Source organism: Pipistrellus hanaki, assembly GCF_964339955.1.
Source record: "Pipistrellus hanaki genome assembly, chromosome: 12".
Lineage (NCBI taxonomy): Eukaryota > Metazoa > Chordata > Mammalia > Chiroptera > Vespertilionidae > Pipistrellus > Pipistrellus hanaki.
In genome coordinates this window covers 14636192-14656535 of record NC_140514.1, presented here as the reverse complement: position 1 = coordinate 14656535, position 20344 = coordinate 14636192, and the positions used below count along the sequence as shown (strand labels likewise).

Here is a 20344-nt window from a genome sequence, read left to right as displayed (position 1 = left end):
CTTGATTGGAATCGAACTCGGGACCCTTCAGTCTGTAGGCTGGTGCTCTATCCATTGAGACAAACCAGCTGGGGCAGTAAAATAGTTTCTTGGCCCTGCTGTTTTCCCCTCCTTTCTACCAACCATAGAACATGGGCTGCTATAGGGTTCTGTACCTGTAATGAGGCAGGGCAGTGCCCGAACTCCAGTGCTAGCCGCCACCAAGGAAGCCTCGTAGGCACCTCGCTCATCCCGAGGTAGAACCTGCTCGAGCCGCTGGTCCATTGAGACTGTGAGCACCCAGTCTCGAACCTCTTCTCTCTGAGTCTCCTGGGAAGGACACAGGGAGCACAGCTTCATACAGGGCAGGGCACGCGGGAGGATGGTTAGTGGGGGAGTTGGGGAGCTGTCATCCTTTCATCCATAAATGGTCCTCCTTGAATTGAGGGTCAGTCATACCCTTAGCTTTTTCCTCTGCTTCTACTAGGAATAGTGAGGACTGAGATCATTCCAAAGATGTGGTGGACTGATGGCTGGTACAGAGGGTTGGGAGGATCATCCTAAAGTGTCCCCCCCCCCTTCTCAATGCACTCACACTGGCGAGCCTCCCATTCTCCAATCCTGTGTCCTTACCGGTATGTGCTGCTTGGCTGGGAGTGGCACCTCAAAGGGAATGTCCGTATCCTGAAAGTCGGAGTGGTCAAGGGCATCCAGAGTCCCTTCCTCGATTGCCTGTGGCAGAGTGAGCAGCCATGAGATAGCCCCACCGAGTCTGTGACAGGCAAAACCTCTAAACCTCTGGGCACAGCCTCCCTACTCACATCGGTCAGATCCAAAAAGCGGTTGAGGAAGATGAATGCCATGTTCTCCCAGCCAACTGCCTGCAACAGAGAAAAGTTGCAAGCGGAAGTGAGTAGCTGGGCTTGGATGCTGCTGCTGCAGGGTGCAGGGGGGAGAATCCAGGAAGACACAGGAAACTGCGCTCTTCCATAACACCAGCCCCGCACTCAGCTTAGCTCTCCCTGAGCGCCCGGGGTAGTCTACATACCAACTTTGGATCTCCTTTTTTCTTTAACCCCAAACCTTCCTCGTCCCAGCTTACCTTGGCTGCTATGCCTGCTTCATAAAAGGCTTTGTCTGCAGGTAGTAGCTGGGTGTGACGTAAAAGCGAAACAGAAAGCTTGGCAGCCACAGTTTCCTGTGGATTAAAGTCAAAGCTCTGTGACCCTGGCACTTCAGTGACTGAGCTGTCAGACCGATGAGCCTATGACTGAGGCAGCCATCGAACCAGAAAACCAACATCATTGTTAAACTGCTCTGCATCTCAAGCCATTCTGAGTCTTAGTATTTTCATCTTCACAGAACTGGGCACAGAGTATAAAGTTCTTCCATTTTTAGAATTGTATCATCTAAGTACATGAAATAATGATACAATTTGTTAATAGGGCAAAGGTGTGTGTATAAGAGTACAGAAATCAAGGGATTTGAATGTTAAGCAAAACGAAGCTGCGCTGTGTGGGCATGGAGCCCTGAGAAGTTCAGAGGAGGCAAGGAGAAAACCATCTCAGCAAGGATTAAAGAGTTACTTGAACAGAAGAAAAGCTAGGAGAGAAATGGGCTAGGCTTGAGAATCCAGAACTTGAATTCATCCAACTTCATACATTTGAAGAAGCGTCTATAAGACTGAGTGCTTCTCCCCCCTCCATCTCACCAGCTGTTTGACACTCTGGGCCGCAGAGCGAGTGGCATAGTAATGAGCAATCAGCAGCATCGTCTCAAACTCCTCATGTGCTGGAGAGTTTGCCTCACTGGACTTCAGCAGGTTTTCACACTGGAGCAGATGGAGAGCAAAGCCTGGGTCAGGGATCAGAGGAGTACAGGGCCATAGAGTGGTCACCTGATGGCCACCTGGACGTAGGCAGGTGCAGTACATCAGAGGGTAAGGATTTATGTGCCTGAAAGACGAGACGAGGACAGGGACAGGCGGTCCACGATTGTGGACCCGGCTTCCTCACCAGGTTGAAGAGGACATCCCGAAGGTCAGCCCAGTTGTGGTAGGCCTCGGCACCGTTGGTCCCAGGTGAGTTCACCATGTCCGTGAAGATCCTTTTGTAGATGTTGAAGTTCTGAAGGTAGAGGGGCAAAAAGAGCTGAGTGAGAAGGAAGTCAGTGGAAGTGGGGTCAAAGAGAGGGAAAAAGGCTGTAAATGTGTGTGGAGGAGCTAGGAAACAATGATGGAGAAAGTGTTGATTATATTTTAGGGAAGAGAATGAATAAGAGTAAAAAAATAACTATTTCCTACTAACGGGTGATCTGTGATGGTAAATATGTGAATGTGAATGCAGTCAGTGTCAATGGGCTAATACTTGAGAGCTGTTAATGCTCAGGAGAGCCCTGTTCATTCATTCACGGGGGAAATCGGCCCTAGCCTTGTGTGCAGAGACCTCAGGTCCAGCTGCATTGGATAATGAACCCCCATCCCCAGGCGCTATCAGTGGAGAACTAGATACACCTGGAAAGCTGCTGCATCTGAGATCTTCCCCTGGGACCTCCCTTAAGATCTCCACCCTAAACCCTTACAACCAAGGACCTGCGCCTTTCCCTCCCCCTTCTCACTCCTTCCCACCCCCCCAGCTTGTTACCATTACTTTCCTCCCTCCCAGGCTCCTAGGCCCTTCCTGTTCCCTGTGTGTTGGCTAAAAGCTTAGAAAGCTGGTGCTTCAGTGGGTAAATCCTCCAGAAGGGCTGTACATTTTGGAAGAGACTGGGTGGGGTTTCTGGGCATGCTGCTGATCAAAGAATCTGTAACAAAGACAGTTCCAGAGGGCAGGGTGGTTCTCAAGGAGAAGGAAACAGTTGCCTGAAGGATACATTCATCTCAAGGAGCAAGCTGGTACCTGTGGGTTAGCAGGGGCTCCGTGTTGCACGTACAGGGCCAGTGCCTGGGCATAGTCACCCTCTCGGATCAGGTGAGTTGCATACAAAGCCACGTACTTGTGCAGAATCTTGTAGTTCTGTTCCAGGGGTGGAGGAAAAGCAAGGGGAGGTTGGGATCAATAAGACCAGGCAGTGAGGGTGGGGTGGTGACTAGAGGTTGTGGATTTGTTTAGAAGGCAAAGGGCCAACTTGGCCTCTGACCCCAATGTATGACTAAGCTCTCTGGTGCTGATTAGTCATCTTTTGGGTTTAGAGGAGTAGGAGAGAGAGCTCTGGGGCAGGTGTGGAGTCCAGGGAACTTGTACAGAGGAGCTAGGAATGGGAATAAGAGAGCAGTACCTGCTTGGTAGCTGTTTCAATGCACTTGTCCCACTGGCCCTGCTCCACATACAGGTCCAAAGCAGCCACCACATCTACACCCACCAGCTGTGGATCAATGGAAAGAGAGGAGATGACATGAAGGGGAGAAGAGGGAGAGAATCTCTTGAGTCTCTGTGTGTGTGCTGTCTCCTGGTAACTCCACAGGTCTCACCGAGTCCACTTTGCCCTGGTTCTTAAGGAAATCTTTATAATGTTGGTCCACGTAGTCTTCATACCTGTGAAGATGGACAGAGATAAAATACTGCATGGTCCCGGTGTGGTCTCATGGTCACACCCTTCCCATGAGAACTTTCTCCCACTTTTTACAAAAGGAAGTAAGAAGATTTCCCAGAGAGAAGGGGGATAGGAACTCACCGGGGATCTAACTCCTTGGCCACACGCTTGGCCTTGTTCCACTCCTCACCCTCAATGAAAGCATCGATGGCTTCCTTGACTAGGTCCAGGTTCAGATAGAGCTCTGCAGCCTTCATGGGGGGAAATCAGAGACTGGAGACCATCTTCCTCCTCCTCACCTCCGTTTTTCCCCCTGTGAACTTTTCCCTCTGTTTCCCCAGAACTGCACGCCACCACTGCCCAGAGGCCCACCTCCTGCACTTTCCTGGGTGCAGATGTCACCATTCTACCCATCTCTGTGAAATCGGTCTTTTCAGTCCCAGGAACCTACTTACTGCATTGTGCTTTCCAATTCCAATCAGCTGGGGTCCGATAGCCCGAACTACTTCCAGACTGCGTTGGGGAGGCAGAAACTTGATGGAGAGTTCGGCTGCCTGAGTGGTGGAGCAGAAGATGGAAATAGATAGTAGGAGAGACAAAGACTGCTAGGGGTCCTCAGCCTGATCTTTTTTTTTTTTTTTACCCCTAGTTGTCAACTTTCTCTTAAACCTTCCATGAGCTCACCTCCCACCCTCCTGAGGAAAGCCTGTCTTGGTGGTCCATCAGAGCCTTTAGTGACCATCAGCACCTTTTTCTACTTGTCCTCTTTTCAGACTCTTCGCTGTCTAAGGTCACTGCATTTGGTCCTGCCACCTTTGACAAACTGGTTTCTCAAGTTCTTTGTCACAAATAGAATCTTGGTATAGGAAATCTTAAAATAGGAGCCCAGGACATTTTGTAAATATTTGTGTTGGTTTTTTTTGAGCCTGTTTCTGCATCATGAAAGTGATGGTTTGTCCAGACTTGTATTGTCCGGAACAGCAGCCACTAGTCACCTGTGGCTGGGCCCAACTGAGATGTGTGGAAAGCTTAAAAGCACATTAGATTTCAAGGGCTTAATATGGAAAAAGGAATGTATAACATCTTAATAAGTTTTTATGTTGATTACATGTTGAAATAATAGTTTAGATATATTGGGTTAGATAAAATGTAATTATTTTCACCGTTTTTTTAAATTTATTTGAACATGGCTACTAGAAAATTTTAAATTACCTGTGTAACTTACCTTTGTGATTTCATTTTACTTCTGTTGGACAGTGCTGGTCTAAATGATCTTAGAGACATCTCCAACCCTAAAACTCAGTAAGTCTACAGACCAAGTATTTTGTGTGCTTACTCTGTTTCCACTGTGATGCTGACAGCCTCACCAGATTCTAATTTCCACACGCTGTAATTTAGCTATAGACCAGGGGTCTTCAAACTACGGCCCGCGGGCCACATGCGGCCCGCAGAGGAGTCTGACCCGGCCCGCCAGGTTTTTTGGGCAGTGAGCGCAGCCGAGGTGTTACAGTAGGAATTAGTAGTTCATATAGTCTGGCCCTCCAGCTCTCTGAGGGACCGTGATCTGGCCCCCACTTTAAAAAGTTTGAGGACCCCTGCTATAGACTATGCGAATCCTCCTGGTCTTTCCCCTACTTATTCTTTTAAATATATACATATATGGCCCTTGACCAGAATCGAACCCAGGACCCTTCAGTCCATAGGCTGACACTCTATCCACTTAGCCAAACAGGCTAGGACTTTAATATATTTTTATTGGTTTCAGAGAGGAAGGGAGGAGGAGAGAGAGAGAGAAATATCAATAATGAGAGGGAATCATCAGCTGCCTTCTACGCACCCCACACTGAGTCCGCAACCCAGGCATGTGTTTCCCTGACAGGGAATCGAACTGTGACCTCCTGGTTCGTACATAGACACTCAAACCATTGAACCACGCTGGCTGGGCTCTCCCATTTATTCTTGTCTCTCTTTCTTTACCTGCCAAACCTATCAAAATTTAAAGTGCCCCCATCCAGGCTTCCTCTGACAGATCTGAAGAAGGTATAGTCTTGCACAGACCCTAGTAAACAATGCCCTGGATTAACACAGCAGATATTTAATAAATACTTGCTGATTAAAATCTGCTAAATGCGCCGGGACCGGTTTGGCTCAGTGGATAGAGCGTCGGTCTGCGGACTGAAAGGTCCCAGGTTCGATTCCCGTCAAGGGCATGTACCTTGATTGCGGACACATCCCCAGTGGGGGGTGTGCAAGAGGCAGCTGGTCGGTGTTTCTCTCTCATCGACGTTTCTAACTCTCTGTCCCTCTCAATTCCTCTCTGTGTAAAATCAATAAAAAATATATATTTAAAAAAATAAAAATAAAAAAAAATAAAATCTGCTAAATGCTCATAATCAGTCATCAGTCCTTCTCCTTCCTTCCCCTCCAACTTCTAGGGGCTATTTAATTGCAAGGTCTCAGAAGCTGAGGGAAACTCTACGAGGGCATCATCCACCAGCATTTTATCGTGGGGGCTGATCAGCCTCCCCTTCATAACTCCTAGAACCCCATGTCCTCGAACCTAAGGCACTTCACTTAAACTGTACGTGTATCCCAATTTCAAAGATACTAAAATGCGATTATGTCTTAGGATTGATGAAGCATGTTGGCTTGGCTTAATCTGCTAAGATTTTTTGGAGCTGCTGGGTGGAGAAGCCCCTGCTTTCTTCACAGCTCCGTTGGGCTCCAGCTCCAGGGTCTGGACTTTGCCCTTCCAGCTCTGGCCACAGGCCTCGCTCTTCCTCACAAAGCTTCCTTGAACTTCACTTTGTTTTTTTTGTTTTTGTTTTTTTAAATACATTTTATTGATTTTTTACAGAGAGGAAGGGAGAGGGATAGAGAGTTAGAAACATCGATCAGCTGCCTCCTGCACACTCCCCACTGGGGATGTGCCCGCAACCAAGGTACATGCTCCGACTGGAATCCAACCTGGGACCCTGAAGTCCACAGGCCAACGCTCTATCCACTGAGCCAAACCGGCCAGGGCATCCCTAAACTTCACTTTGAATCACACACTTGAGTGGTCACTAAGGTAATCACTACACTCAGATACAATATTAATTAATTGAGCCACATGTTAGTCTAACTTCCCTCCATTTATGACTGTCAGGGTTCTTTTATCCCATTTATAGCCTTTGCAAGTTCTGGATCTAACATCTGGCAGGCACTCAGTAGACACCTGCTAGCTGACTGAAAACAAAAAGGTGGAGGCAGGAGGGAAAAAACCGCATTTGAGGAGTGCTGGGTATGAATGGAGGCCGGGGAGGGTGTGGCAGCCTCACCTTCATCCAGCACTTCTCCACCAGGCCGCTGCTTCCTGTGTCCCGCACTTTGAGGTAACAGTCGACCGCAAGGCTATGCTCCCCAGCCTGCTCCCACTGCCGAGCTTGTTCCACCAGCCCCTCCATGCCCCTGTGGAGAGAACAGTGCTTGTGACCAGGAACGGGAGGGCAGCCTCTCCTGGGCCGCTTTATACCCACCCCCACTACTAGCCCTGTCCACATTTCCTGGCCCCTCGGCTCCGTACCTGGCCCCCTTCTTGGTAGCTTCCCGCTCATACTCCTCCTGCAGGGCCTCCAGCTGGCCGGGCATGTAGTCCTTGCAGATCCGCAGGGCATCACTCCACAATCCAGCCTCCTGCTCAGATTCCCAGATATCAGGAGGGCAGAGGCAGGGGTGACAGTCTCCCACTGCTACATGAGATATGACCCACTGACTCCTGGGTCTTTGGACCTGTCTTCCTCTTCCTCTCCTTCCTCTCCCCAGTACAACCTGACCTTCTTACTCTGTACTAGAGGTCAGTGTAACGCTCTCTAGGCTTACATATGCTCTCCCTCACCCCTCATGGCCTTGAATTCGGCGTTTGTCCCACCTTATAGTAATTGAGGGCCAGGCCTGGCCTCTGGGCCCGAAGCAGCAGTCCTTCCGCTTTCTGAAAGTCCTTCTCCTCCAAGGCCCCCCGGGCCTGCCCCACCAGCACATCCGCGACACTGTCAGGGTCGTGGGCTTCGGCCACACGCTGAGCAGCCTCCCAGTCCTGGTTATGGACAAACCTGCTCCCGGATGAGAACATAGGAGAGGCTAAGTATAGGACTGAGGCCTCAACCATGGGAGGCAAACAGCCTTGCCACTGAGTGGGTATAAGATCTATTGGTAAGAGGTCTGGATGAAGGTGAAGATGACAATGAAAGGTCCTGGGGCTGGGCTTGGCAGGACAGGATTTAGGAGTTTCTGGGTAACTCACATGAGAACTGCTTCCTTGGGTTTTCCAGCCCTGATGAATTCAGCTTCAGCCTCTTCAAATTTACCCTAGAGGGAGAGAAAGGCAGCCATACATGAGGAAGTGGGCACCACAGGCAGCTCTGAGACCGGAGACATGAACATCTGGCAGCAGTGGGATGGGGGATAGAAAGGAGGGTTCTGTGGTCAGGGTCAAAAGCAATGGAGAAGGGTCACAGCCATACCTCATCCTCCAGGTACATAGCATACTTGAGATGAATCTCAGGGGTCTTGTGCTTGAGGGCCAGCCGAGAGAGTTCAAAAGCAAATTCAAAGGAGCTGAAAGAGAAGGTGCAGATAAGGTTGCCTACTCAATGCTTCTTTTAAATAAAATAAAAGTTTTTTTAATTGACTTTTTACAGAGAGGAAGGGAGAGGGATAGAGAGTTAGAAACATTGATGCGAGAGAAACATCTATCAGCTGTCGCCTGCACACCTCCTATTGGAGATGTGCCCACAACCAAGGTACATGCCCTTGACCAGAATCGAACCTGGGACCTGTCAGTCCACAGGCTGACGCTCTATCCACTGAGCCAAACTGGTTAGGGCTCAATACTTCCGTTTATAAGAGGAAAAGGGAAAGGGAGGGAAAGAGAAAACAGAAGGGGCAAGAATTGAGGGGAAGGGAAAGATTGAGAAAGAAACTGGTATGAAGTGATAGAGAAGCACTGATGTAAAGAAAGGCAGGCAGTCCTGTGACGTCACATCACTGCCCTGGGGATTAGGGCACATTTGGGAAAGCCAGGGCTGTGTAAAGTGGGGTGAGCAGGAGGGAGGGAAAGGGGTGAGCCTCAGCACTACACCGACAGGGCAGGAAGGGCTCCTGCTGCTCCTGCCCTCTCCGGGGCCACGCCCACATTGCAGAGAAACAGTCTCAGAGATGAGCGAGACTACCCACCTCCACACGGGCTCGATGCAGGGTTACTACAGGTGTTCGTAGTATTACTTAAAAAAAGCTCATTTTGCATTTAACGGAATCACACTTCTGTTACTCAGAAGTAAGTTACTGGCTCAGTACATTTTAGCGTTAAAAGCTGGTCTCGCTCCACTTTTATCCTTAGGACAGCCAAAGATTAAACACCGTTCTGAGATCCAGACAATAGGGGAAGACTTACTAACTCATCCTTGCCTCTCTGTCAAGTCCTTCTAAGGATCTCTCTACCACATTTCTTCACTCTGCCTCCGCTTTTAGGAGTGCTCGAGATCTACATCCTTCTCTCTCTGTGCTCTGCAGAGGCTCTGTCCCGAAGGGGCCAGTGGAGAGAAGGCTCAGTGCCTCACCAGTTGTCGGCAGCATGGTCAATAGCAGCTTCCAGAAGTCCCAGCTTATTGAGCAGTCTCACTGCGGCCTCTCCTCCCAGGCTCTTTGCCCAGAGATAAGCCACCTGTTTGTGGGCATTGGCTCCTCCATGAGTCTTGGCCACCTGCAAAGCAAAGCCCCTCGCAATCCTCCAGAACAGGGCTACCTGGCTGCTCCCTTCTCATCTCCGACCTGACCTCGGCTCTGACAAGGATCAGGTACCTGCGCTAGGACAACAAGGAAGAAGGCTAAGTTTCAGGGGCTCTTAACCTGCTTATGGTCCAAGGACAGATTTCATAAACCCTTAAGACTGCATGAGAAAGTGGGTATAAAGGTGTGGATATAGGAAAGATGATGTGGCCTGGACTCCTTACCCGGTAGGCTTCTTCCCAAAGCCCGTTGGACCGGTACATGTTCACTGTTGCCTTCCATTCCTGGGCCTCGAGGTAGTGAAACTCGGCCTCCTGGAGCCGGCCTTCGGTCTCCAGCTCCTGCGGAAAGGTGGGTCGGGATGGAGAAGGGCAGCGGGAGCTTGTTCGAGGACGGGGTGAGCAGGGACAGAGGGAGGGCTCACCTTGCCCAGATGTAAGTGTGTGTCACCGAGGAGATCTGGGTGGTGCTTTCCCACCAGGCGGATCATATCATCATACAACTTGTGCTTTTTGAACATGGTGATGGCGAGATCAGGCTCTTCCACTGTCACGTACAGTCTGGGGACGGGAGATACACGTGGGCCTCCTAGACCCACATTCCTGTTGCTGGAGTCATTCCTAAGAGGTCTTGTCACTGCCTTCTGAACAGAGGGCACCCACCCTCAGACCCCAGCCCTCCCTCCAGCCCTGAAGCCTCACCTCCTTCCACACCTGGGGGGCCTCGGCTCACCTTTCAGCCTCGCGGTACTTGCCCTGCTTCTCCATCTCCTGTGCCTGGGTGATGTACAGCACCGACACGTCTTCTGGCCTCATGCACTTCATCGCCAGCTATGCACACAAAGGCAGAGCAGCCTCAGGTGCCAATTCCCGGAAGAAGCAGAGGGCTTGAGGGACCTTGTTTTCTCAGGACTCTGCACTTTCTCATCACCCACAGGAGTGTGTTACTGTACTCTCCTTAGTCAGCTAAGGGAATTCCAAGGCCATAAGAAGCCAAGTAAGAACTATATTCTGCTAAGCCATGAGGGTTAGAGATTCCCTGTGCTGGGGTGCTGGGGGCATATGTTCCCATTACCATGCTCCTACAGTACCCACCGGCTTCTGGGAGCAGAAGTGAGAACACAGCTGCCAATGTCATAGGGTGTCAGGAGTGGTATTCCAGATTCCCCAGCTCCCAAGCCCATCTGATCTTCAGAATTATAGGTTTGGGAACACGCGTCTCTTCATCCTTGCCTTTCCCTGTGGCTAAGGATCAAAGGTACCCAAACTACATTTCGCTACTTTCTCAGCTCTCTGGAAACCATGGGAATGGGAGATCAGACACTAAGGAGAGTGGCACCACCACTACAAAAGAAGGATTCTCTTGTCATGAACTCCACCCACTTCTCTACCTTGTGTGCCTGCTCCCAGCGGCCAGCCTGGGTGTACATGTCTATTGCATCTTTTGTCCGGTCTCCCTTAATGTAGAGTTCCTCAGCAATCTGTGGGTGAGAGAGACAGATTAAAAAGGTCAGAGCAACGAGTTAAAGCTGCTGGTAGGAGGAAAGAATAAACCTCAGCCAGGCTGGAATAGAGCCTGGGGTACTGTTATCTATACTAATAAAAGGGTAATACGCTAATTAGATTAGACATCTTCTGGACATCCTTTCGGATAAAGCCATGGGGGCAGGGGCCAAGGCAGAGGCGGGCAGGGAGAGGCGGTTAGGGACATTAGGCTGGCAGGCAGAGAGGTTAGGGGTGATCAGGCCGGCTGGCAGGAGAGGGGTTAGGAGCCAGCAGTCCTGGATTGTGAGAGGGATGGCTGACTGCCGGTTTAGGCCCAATCTCCAGATCCCCCGAGGGGTCCCGGATTGGAGAGGGTGCAGGCCAGGCTGAGGGGACGAATTTTGTGCACCAGTCCTCTAGTCATATCATAACAGAGGAGAAAAGAAGACTATGGGTGTCTCACACCTATACTGCTTGACAGGGGTCTTCAAACTACGGCCCGCGGGCCACATGCGGCCCGCAGAGGAGTCTGATCCGGCCCGCCAGGTTTTTTGGGCAGTGAGCGCAGCCAAGGTGTTACAGTAGGAATTAGTAGTTCATATAGTCCGGCCCTCCAGCTCTCTGAGGGACCGTGATCTGGCCTCCACTTTAAAAAGTTTGAGGACCCCTGGCTTGGAAGAAAAGACCAATCCAAAACAATGGGAGTTTAAAGGGCCTTGCCTTTCTGCAAAACAAAGGATTTTTAAATTTCAACTAAGTTGGAATTATTCATGAAGAATCACTCAAGCTGGCACAGAAGGAGGGTCTGCGTCATGTTGGAATGAAATAAGGACAGGAAACCATTTGTCTCCATTTAAGTGGCGAAGTTGGTTCCCAGAAAGGACTTGGTAAGGTGGCCCCCATTTCCTGTACTGGTTCTCTCCTGTCATCAGGTACTGCATTGCCTCAGGCTGCAGAAAGGGCTCTTCCTCACCTCATACTCCTGCAGAGACGCATAGTGCTGGGCCACGCGAGGATAGTATTTGGATGCAGTGCTCCGGTCCTGCATATCTAATATATAAATCGCCTTCTTCCACTGGCGGGCACCCAGAGCAGCCTCAATTGCTTTAATGGAGCACCTGGCACAGTGGCAAAGGCAGAAATGTGTCAAAAGAGAGAGAGAGATGGATGCGGGTAAAAGACACCTCGTGCACACTCTGCTCTACGATTTGAGATCTTTTCTTCTAGGCCCTGGTGTCCTTACTTGCCCCAGCACCTCTCACCTCACATCCCATCCCCTCTGCACCCCAGACCATCATACCTGGCTTCAATATAGTGATTAATGGCTGCGTCAAGCTGCTTCTGCTGCACCAGGTGGTCCCCCCACGCCTCCTCTAGTTTCACCACTTGCACTGGGAATGCCAATCGAGCCAGCTCCACCGCTGCCAGAGATGGAGAGGACTCAGTTCAGACTTCAAGGGATGGGACTCAGGAAAAGGAAGACAGGGAAATGAAGTGCAGAAAATCGGAGAGAAGTGGAGGAATAGAAGAGAAGAGAAGCCAGTCAACCTGGACAGATGGACCAAAATAGGAATGGGGGGCTGTCTGGGTAAGAATCTATGGCTTGTGAAGGATGGGTTGTGAATGGCTGGTACCTTTCATGAAGGCGTTGCCTTTGCAGTAGCACTCCAGGGCCCGCTGTGGGTTTCTAATCTTCTCAAAAAGATCACCTGCCTATTAACATACCATATTACTACACAATACCCGTTACACAAAGAATCCAGCGTCAGCCCCCAAAAGAAGAGAATCGGCCACCAGTCAGGTGGGCTACGCACTCTACGATTCCTCTGGGCAGGAAAGGGGCAGTAAGCCCTGGAGATAAGGGGCAGGAACAGGAAGTCAGCCATACCCTTTCATACAGTTCCCCCTTGATGAGGGCTGCGGTGATGTGTTCTACCAGCTCGGTGTTGGCCAGCAGTTCCTCTCGGGTCAGCACCAGCCGAGCAGCTCTGGCGGGGAGCCCGGCTTTGAGGTAGAGGCTGATGGCTGCCAGCCCATCCCCCTGGCTCTCCTGCAGCTCCCCCGCTCGCTCCTCTTGCTGGGTGTCCATCAGCCACTGGTAGTAACCCCGGCGCAGCTTCTCTAGGGCAGGGTGTCCCTGGACACGCAATGGAGAACTGGGCGTCACATCCCTCCTTCCCACCTTTCTGCTTCCCACGCTTCTCCAATTCCATGGTAACAGCGGAAATCCTCTTGGACACCAGTGTCCTAGCTCCTCACCATGTCAGCTCCCAGCCCCAGCCCCGTTTCAGTTCCTATAGCCTCCTTGACAAGAGAAGGTTTCTGATATTGGTGGAACCGAGTCCTGAACCGTTGTGGAGAAGAGAGAACCTTGAGTATACCTTTGCCTCAGCCACAGCGATACACTCGTCCCAGCGGTGCAGCTCCTGGTACATGTTCATGGCCTCCTCAACAGCGTTCTGGGGGATCCCGGGCGGAGGAAAGAGGAACACCAGGAAAATACGAGCATCAGCAATCAGCAAGCTCTCCTCAGCCTGCTAAGATGCCAGCCCATGTGGCCTTGACTTACCCACAAGCAGAGATAGATTGTGAAACAAAAGAAGGTTAAGCTTCAGAGAACCCTACTTGACAGGCTCCTTCCAAGTCAGTTTTTATTTTAATTTTTTAATTTATCCTCACCTGAGTATATGTTTATTGATGAGAGAAAGAGAAAGAGAGAGAGAGAAACATCTATTGGTTGCCTTCTGTACGTGTCCTACCGGGGGATCAAACCCACGACCTTTGGTATATGGGATGACACTCCAACCAGTGGAGCCCCCAGACCAGGAATCCAAGGCAGTTTTTCTTAAACAGGGCTCCTCAAACTGTATAAGCTTCAGCCCCCATAAAATCCAGATCTTCCTCCATGCACAACAATTATAAAGACAGGCTCTGGCGTGCAGGGGAAGAAAGAGAGTAACATAAGAACTAACACAGAGAAGGAAATTGAGGAGTGAAACTAATAGTATAAACATTTCCGTAAGTTCTCCCCAGACCTTTGGAAGCCCAGCTAACCAGTGTTCTTTCCTCCTCTGAGTCTGCCTCAGTTTCCCCCCCTTGATCCCCTTCTCCATCCGGTCCCTCTTCCCCCATTGCCTGTTCCAAGAAGATCATTTCAGCCAGTTTGTAGTTCTTCTCCAGCATGGCTAGGCGTGCTCGGACCTGGTAAAAGTCTGCTCCTTCTCCACCCTGCGGGAAAAGGGAGGTTCTGGTTAGTCTGTCAGCGCTGCAGGAGCCATTCTGTCTGTGCAGGCTTAGGCGGGAAGGCCAGAGAGGTGGGGAAGCTAAAAGACTTGGAAAGCTGAAAAACTTCAGGAGCCTAGGGGCTTAAGGTTTTGGCTAGAAATTCCAAAATGGTCCAACTTGAGGGTGCAGGTGGGGTGGGGTGGGCCAGGTAGGGGAGATTAGTTAAAGATGAAAAAACTAATATTCCTGGAGCTGAGGACTAAGAAATCTCAGCTGGAGAGACTGGAAGAAATGGAGGACAATACTTGCATATTCCCGAGACATTTTATCTGCAATCTCGTTGGTCTCATGCAGGAATCGAGCTTTTGCTACGTGGCCCAAGGCAGAAAAGCACCTACGGTATGGAAGCAATAACAGTATTAGTAATATTACCCAGTTTCCCCGAAAATAAGACAGTGTCTTATATTAATTTTTTCTCCCAAGTTGCATTAGGTCTTATTTTCAGGGGATGTCTTATCTTTCCATGCGCTAGGTCTTATTTTCGGAGGATGTCTTATTTTCGGGGAAACACGGTATATAGGATCATTATTAATTCACTGGTTCAGCAGGTATATACTAAGCATCTATTATATGCCAGGCACTGTCTTGCCAGAACTGAAGGCACAAAGGGAATAAGATAGATAAGGGCATTGCTCTTAGGGAACTTACTTTTTGGTGGGAAATAATTAGTAAAAAAAAAAAAGTTAACTTGAGAGAATGAAAAGGAAAAGAAAATGTGTGGGCAGTCGGAGAAGGCCTGTCTGAGGTGCTGATATTTGAATTGAGACCTGAATATAAGAAACATGCAATCATGTAAGATGGGGAGAAATTATTCCAGGCAGAAGGAACAGCTAGTGTAAAGGAGTGAGCTTGGCAAGCTCAAAGGGACGAAAGGATCCCAGTGCGGCCGGAGACAAATGGGCAAGTAGGTACCTGGTATGAGAAGAAAGCAGAGGCCAAATATTGAAGGGCCCTAGGACATGGCAAAGAGTTTAGATTTTCCACTAAGTACAATAGTAAGATGCTAAGCAAGTAAATGATAATCTAACTTATGTTTTAAAAAATTAATTCAGCTGCTATGAGATGAATGGACCTAAGGGTATAGGACAGACTCAGTGAGACTACTTAAGAGGCTTTGCAACACTGCAGATAGAGATGGAGGTGACCAGTTCTAGAGTGGAGGCAGCAATAAGAGACTCAGATCTGTTTTTGAAGACCCTGGATCAGAGTCCCTCCGACTTGCTGATAGTCTAGCTGTGGGAAACACAGGGGAACGTGGATCAAGGATGAGTCTTAGCCAAAATAGCCTCAGTTGACCTACAATCTGTGCTCTTTGCATAGATGCTCTCACCTGTTCTTCACTATCACTACCCTTCTTCTTTACCATCCTTCAAGGTTGATTCTATTATTATCCCTATTTACATAGAGGAAATCAAGATACTAAGGCTTGGAAAGGTTATATAATCTCTAAGTTTATACAAATTGGTAAATGGAGCCAAGGTTTGAACTCTGAGAATCTGGAGTCCCAAGTTTGTCCTATGAACTCCACTCCTATGCCATACTCAGATATTCACATCAATGCAGGAATTGTTAAAAACTTTGAAGCAGCACCCAGTTACAAGAATGGGAAGCAATAACAATAAGACATACTCTGCAGTCTAGGAAGGGGATATTTGGGATAACTACTGTGGAAGGGCTCTCTGACATCTGTTGGTGTGGGAAGGAAGCAGTGGTGAACACTGGGGAGGAGCAGCCCACACATCCAACACCCACGTGGTCAGCCCTTCTGCTGCTGACACCTCAGCTCTACAGCCCCCCTCACCTCTCGGCAATGTGTAGCTGCCTCGCCTCCAGCGCCAGTTTACTCAAGGTTTTCCACATGGCCTCTGTTTCTGGGGTCATTTTCAGAGTCTCCAAGAAGGCCGTTGCCCTGGAGAGGGAAGGAGCCAAAGCACAGGGAATGAGTCCGGGGTCAGGAAGACACGGAGGAACTTTGGTGATGGATGGGGCAGGGCAGGGAGGGCCAGGCATATCCTGTTTAGATAGAGCCAGTTTTACAACCCGTCCCCGGTTGCTGGTTACTGGCCCAGCTTCTTCCTCACCGGGTGTAGTTGCCATCATCAATGGCTGTTCCAAACTCAATGAGGCCCTCATCCAGTGTGTAGGCAACTGTAGTCACACCTTCGGTCACCATCACCTCGGTCTTTCCCCCTTCCCGCTCCAGGCCTACAACGTCACCCTGTAAAAAATTCAATCCCCCACCGCACCCCAATTCCAAGTTAGTGTCTCACTGAGTCACCGCAGGACAGACCCACCCTCATGCTCACACTGCGAGGGAATTACAGTGACCCTTGTTTTCCCAACAGCTAGTTTCTCTCCAGAAGATAAAATTTCCTTATCTGTGCTATTATCCTTGGGTTAAAGTACACCTATAGCTTTGATGGCACTAATGCCTGCAGGTAAGGTGACAAAATGTGACATCCATTTCTGCTTCTTAAGGATTTTCCTCTAAAACACAACTTGACCCTGGCATAGTTTTTATTAATTTTTTTAAACCCTCACATGAGGAGTGAGGATATTTTTTCCCATTGATTTTTAGAGAGCAGAAGGGAGGGGGGGAGGGTATGTGTAGGGAGGGGGGAGGGGGGGAAAGGAGACAGAAAAACATAGATGTGATAGAGACACATCAATTGGTTGCCTTCCCTACACACCCCAACTTGGGGTGGGGATCGGACCTGCAACCCAGGTACTTGCCCTTGACAGGGAATGGAACCCATGACCCTCCAGTACATAGGCTGATGCTCCAACTACTGATCTACACTGACCCAAACCTGGCATACTTTTTAATGCATTGCTGAGTTCAACAAAGGAAATCACTAGGAATGCTTCCTACTCCCTCTTCCATCCTTTCCCCTTGAGATAGAAAGAGAGGTGGTGGAGGAGAGGGAGAGAGCGAGAGAAGAGAAGAGAAGAGAAGAGAAGAGAAGAGAAGAGAAGAGAAGGAAAGAAAAAAGAAGAGAAAGGGTCAGCAAGCTAAAACCTGAGCAGGACACTATGAAAGGTGAGCAAGTGTGGAGAGTACATTTGCTCTGAAGGCAAACACAGTATCTCTAATACAACAGGGAGGCCAAATCTGAGAATCCCTCATTAAACCTCAGGATCTTCTCCTCAGTAATGAGAACAAAAGTGGCACAGGTCACTGATATGCCTGATTCCTGCAGAAGCAGACACAAATCCCCTGGGGAGGAAAACATTTTAGGTCCTTGGGATTCCAAAATATTCAATCTGATATGAGCTCATAATTTTAAAAATACCAAAATGCAAGTTAAAGGATAAAAAATAACTATGAACAACAGTTTTGAACTTGCAAGGATTTCAGATAGTAAAAATATCAGTTATGAAAAAAAGTTATAGAATATAAAATGATTATGTCTGAAACATATAAAGACCCAAAAGATGAAATAAAAAATTAAGCAAGGAACAAGAGACTATTAAAAAATGGTCATCAGAGTGGGAGGAAAAAAACAAAGCATTATGAAAAATTTAAATTTTAATAAAAAATAAAATGTATGATTTTAAATAGCAGATTAGACAATGATGGAAATGAATTAATGACCTGAAAGTTGTACCTAAAGAAATGATCCAAATTGTAGCCTGGAGTAAGAAGGAGAAAGGAGCCGAAGCTGGTTTGGCTCATTGGTAGAGCGTCGGTCTGCGGACTGAAAGGTCCCGGGTTCGATTCCGGTCGAGGGTATGTACATTGGTTGCGGGCACATCCCCGGTGGGGGGTGTGCAAGAGGCAGCTGGTTGATGTTCCTCTCTCATCGATGTTTCTAACTCTCTATCCCTCTCCCTTCCTCTCTGTAAAAAATCAATAAAATATATTTAAAAAAAAAAAAAAAAGGAAAAAGGAAATATAAAAGAGAAGTTAAACAAGTATAAGAGACAGGACAAGAAATCTAACATGCCTAATTAGAATTCTGATGGAGAGACTAGAGAATGCAAGCAGCAATGTGTGAAGGATAATGGCTGAGGAATTTCCAAAACTGGTGAAAAGATGTGTACTCACAAATACAGGAAGCACAATACATAATAAGCAGGATAAATAAAGGAAATTTATATTGATACACATTGTAGTGAAACTTAAAAATACCTAAGAAAAAGATTTTTATTTATTTTTTATTTTTAAAAATATATATTTCATTGATTTTTTACAGAGAGGAAGGGAGAGAGGAGAGATAGAAAGAAACATGGATCAGCTGCCTCCTGCACACCTCCTACCGGGGATGTGCCTGCAACCAAAGTACATGCCCTTGACTGGAATCAAACCTGGGACCTTTCAGCCCACAGGCCAAGGCTCTATCCACTGAGCCAAACCAGTCAGGGCAGAAAAAGATTTTTAAAAGCAACTTGAGAGAAATGACAGATCACCTATACAGAACAAAGAAACTGGCACCATGGTGATGAATCTAAACAAATTGTCTGTATAAAATAATATCTAACTTTGGGGATAATAAAAGAGAACTAAAATAAGGAATGGCAAAGGGGAAGTAATTGAAGTTAACAAAGGTTCTTTTAATGTCTTTGTATTTTTTGCAGGGGTGGGGGTTAGATGCTGATTACCTTTAGACTTCAGTTAATTTAAGTACATGGTAAATTTTCCAGAGTGATCACTATAGAAATACAATGTAAACCTCCAAGTTGGAGAGGTCGGGGGAGTGAAAAATGGTATTCAAAAAGGACAAAACAAACACACCCAAAAAACCGCCCAACATTAATCAGTCTAAAATGAGGCACAAAAAAAAAATAAATAAAAAAAAGAGAAAAAAGAGATATAGAAAAAGAACAAAAAATATCAAGTACTCTATCCACACCCACACAGTCACCCTGGGCTGGCACAGGGGCCTCTCTTCTGTTTCCATAGGCTCCTCCCAGGTTTTGGAAGATAGGTGCGTGTGTGTAATGTGGTAAGACAGAAGAGAAGGCTGATCTGCAGTCTGAGAAAAAAGGAACTGGAAGTCTGAAAGGCTTATCACAGAGAATCAGCAAACAAGGATGTGACATGAGAGCTGCCCTTCCAGGGGGAATCTTGCAGCCTAAGGGATCACCTCGGTAGAACTGGGTGAATTCCCAGGGCCACTGTAGTGGAGACCATACTCCAAGGGTCTAATATAATGTCAAGAATCTGAACAAGAATGGTTCGAGGGCCTAGTCCACTGAGAGGGAAGAGTCTAAGCTTTTTTTTTTATTATCACCTCCAACCCGGAGATTGGTGATGGGCAGAGAAAACCAAGTAACCTTCGGGGCCTCTTCAGTGCTCTAATTATCGGCCTGACATTATGCCTGAGGTGCCCTGGCGTCGACATACCTTTATAGAGGTCATGGTGACCCTCTCAGGTGCCTCAATGTTGTACCACACACATAAGCTGTTTCGGTTCTGAGCTACCAGCACGTCACTTCCTGGGACCCACTGCACGTAGGAGCAGAAGTTGAGGATCATTGTCTTCGAGCAGCTTTCAATATCATATAGATGCAACTGAAGAAGGAAGGAGCAGAGAGCACAATTACATGGGGATAGGTGGTGTTTTGGGATCTTGACCATTTCCCTAATGGTGAAATGTGCTGAGCTGACCCATCAGTCAGGTACATGCTGAACTTCAAAGCTCACTGACTGGCAACCCTTGAAGTTTATGTTGAGTTGGCATATTCTGACTGGCCAAATAAGAGATCACCTATAGAGCAAAGATCTACCCCCTACAAGTTTAAGTTAGGTGAAGGTCAAACTTTCATTCTTAGAATAACTGGGTCAGAGTTACCAGCCTGGATTACAAAATGAAGGCCACCAGCTCGGCCTGCATGGCTCCGTGGTTGGGCGTTGATTTATGAACCAGGATGTCACGGTTAGGGCACCTGCCTAGGTTGTGGGCTCGATCCTCAGTATGGAGGCAGCCAATCAATGGTTCTCATCACTGATTTTTTTTTTCTCTCTCTCTGTGCCTTCCTCTCTGAAATCAATGTAAAAAAAAAAAAAAAAAAAAAAAAAAGGCAGGCCAGCAGACAAATTAAATCATCTGGAATTTGTGATGTGGCTTTCACATAATAATGAGAATAAAATAAAAAATCACCAGATAGTCTCTTTGCCTCTGAGGTTGAACTCTGGTGATACCATAATTAACAAGGGGCCAGGGGGAGACTGTCCTCAGGCCAGCTGCAATGCTGTCAGACTTGTGTAGCTGAAGAGCACACAACAGCAGGTCTGCGGAAAGGTCAGTGAGGCACAAGGAAGAGGAATGCTGGGGGACGGAAGTTTCACAAGGACA

The 20344-nt window shown here is 48.1% G+C and overlaps 1 protein-coding gene across 1 annotated transcript in view; it reads right to left on the bottom strand.

Annotated features, from left to right (window-relative positions):
- Nucleotides 1-20344, bottom strand: part of IFT172 (intraflagellar transport 172) — a 34503-nt gene that overhangs the window by 690 nt on the left and 13469 nt on the right. Inside the window, exons 16-46 of the mRNA XM_084900170.1 lie at nt 19393-19560; nt 16127-16263; nt 15847-15954; nt 14295-14379; nt 13896-13988; nt 13142-13219; nt 12649-12897; nt 12395-12473; nt 12061-12181; nt 11734-11878; nt 10667-10756; nt 10009-10106; nt 9701-9836; nt 9501-9617; nt 9108-9250; nt 8013-8106; nt 7793-7857; nt 7421-7601; nt 7076-7185; nt 6831-6960; nt 3966-4064; nt 3652-3761; nt 3449-3512; nt 3256-3342; nt 2877-2993; nt 1995-2105; nt 1691-1810; nt 1082-1177; nt 801-860; nt 613-711; nt 156-309 (exon numbers count right to left, since the gene is read on the bottom strand). Coding sequence (XP_084756296.1) covers nt 156-309; nt 613-711; nt 801-860; nt 1082-1177; nt 1691-1810; nt 1995-2105; nt 2877-2993; nt 3256-3342; nt 3449-3512; nt 3652-3761; nt 3966-4064; nt 6831-6960; nt 7076-7185; nt 7421-7601; nt 7793-7857; nt 8013-8106; nt 9108-9250; nt 9501-9617; nt 9701-9836; nt 10009-10106; nt 10667-10756; nt 11734-11878; nt 12061-12181; nt 12395-12473; nt 12649-12897; nt 13142-13219; nt 13896-13988; nt 14295-14379; nt 15847-15954; nt 16127-16263; nt 19393-19560 — 3544 coding nt within the window. The remainder of the gene's footprint in view (nt 1-155; nt 310-612; nt 712-800; nt 861-1081; nt 1178-1690; nt 1811-1994; nt 2106-2876; nt 2994-3255; nt 3343-3448; nt 3513-3651; nt 3762-3965; nt 4065-6830; nt 6961-7075; nt 7186-7420; nt 7602-7792; nt 7858-8012; nt 8107-9107; nt 9251-9500; nt 9618-9700; nt 9837-10008; nt 10107-10666; nt 10757-11733; nt 11879-12060; nt 12182-12394; nt 12474-12648; nt 12898-13141; nt 13220-13895; nt 13989-14294; nt 14380-15846; nt 15955-16126; nt 16264-19392; nt 19561-20344) is intronic.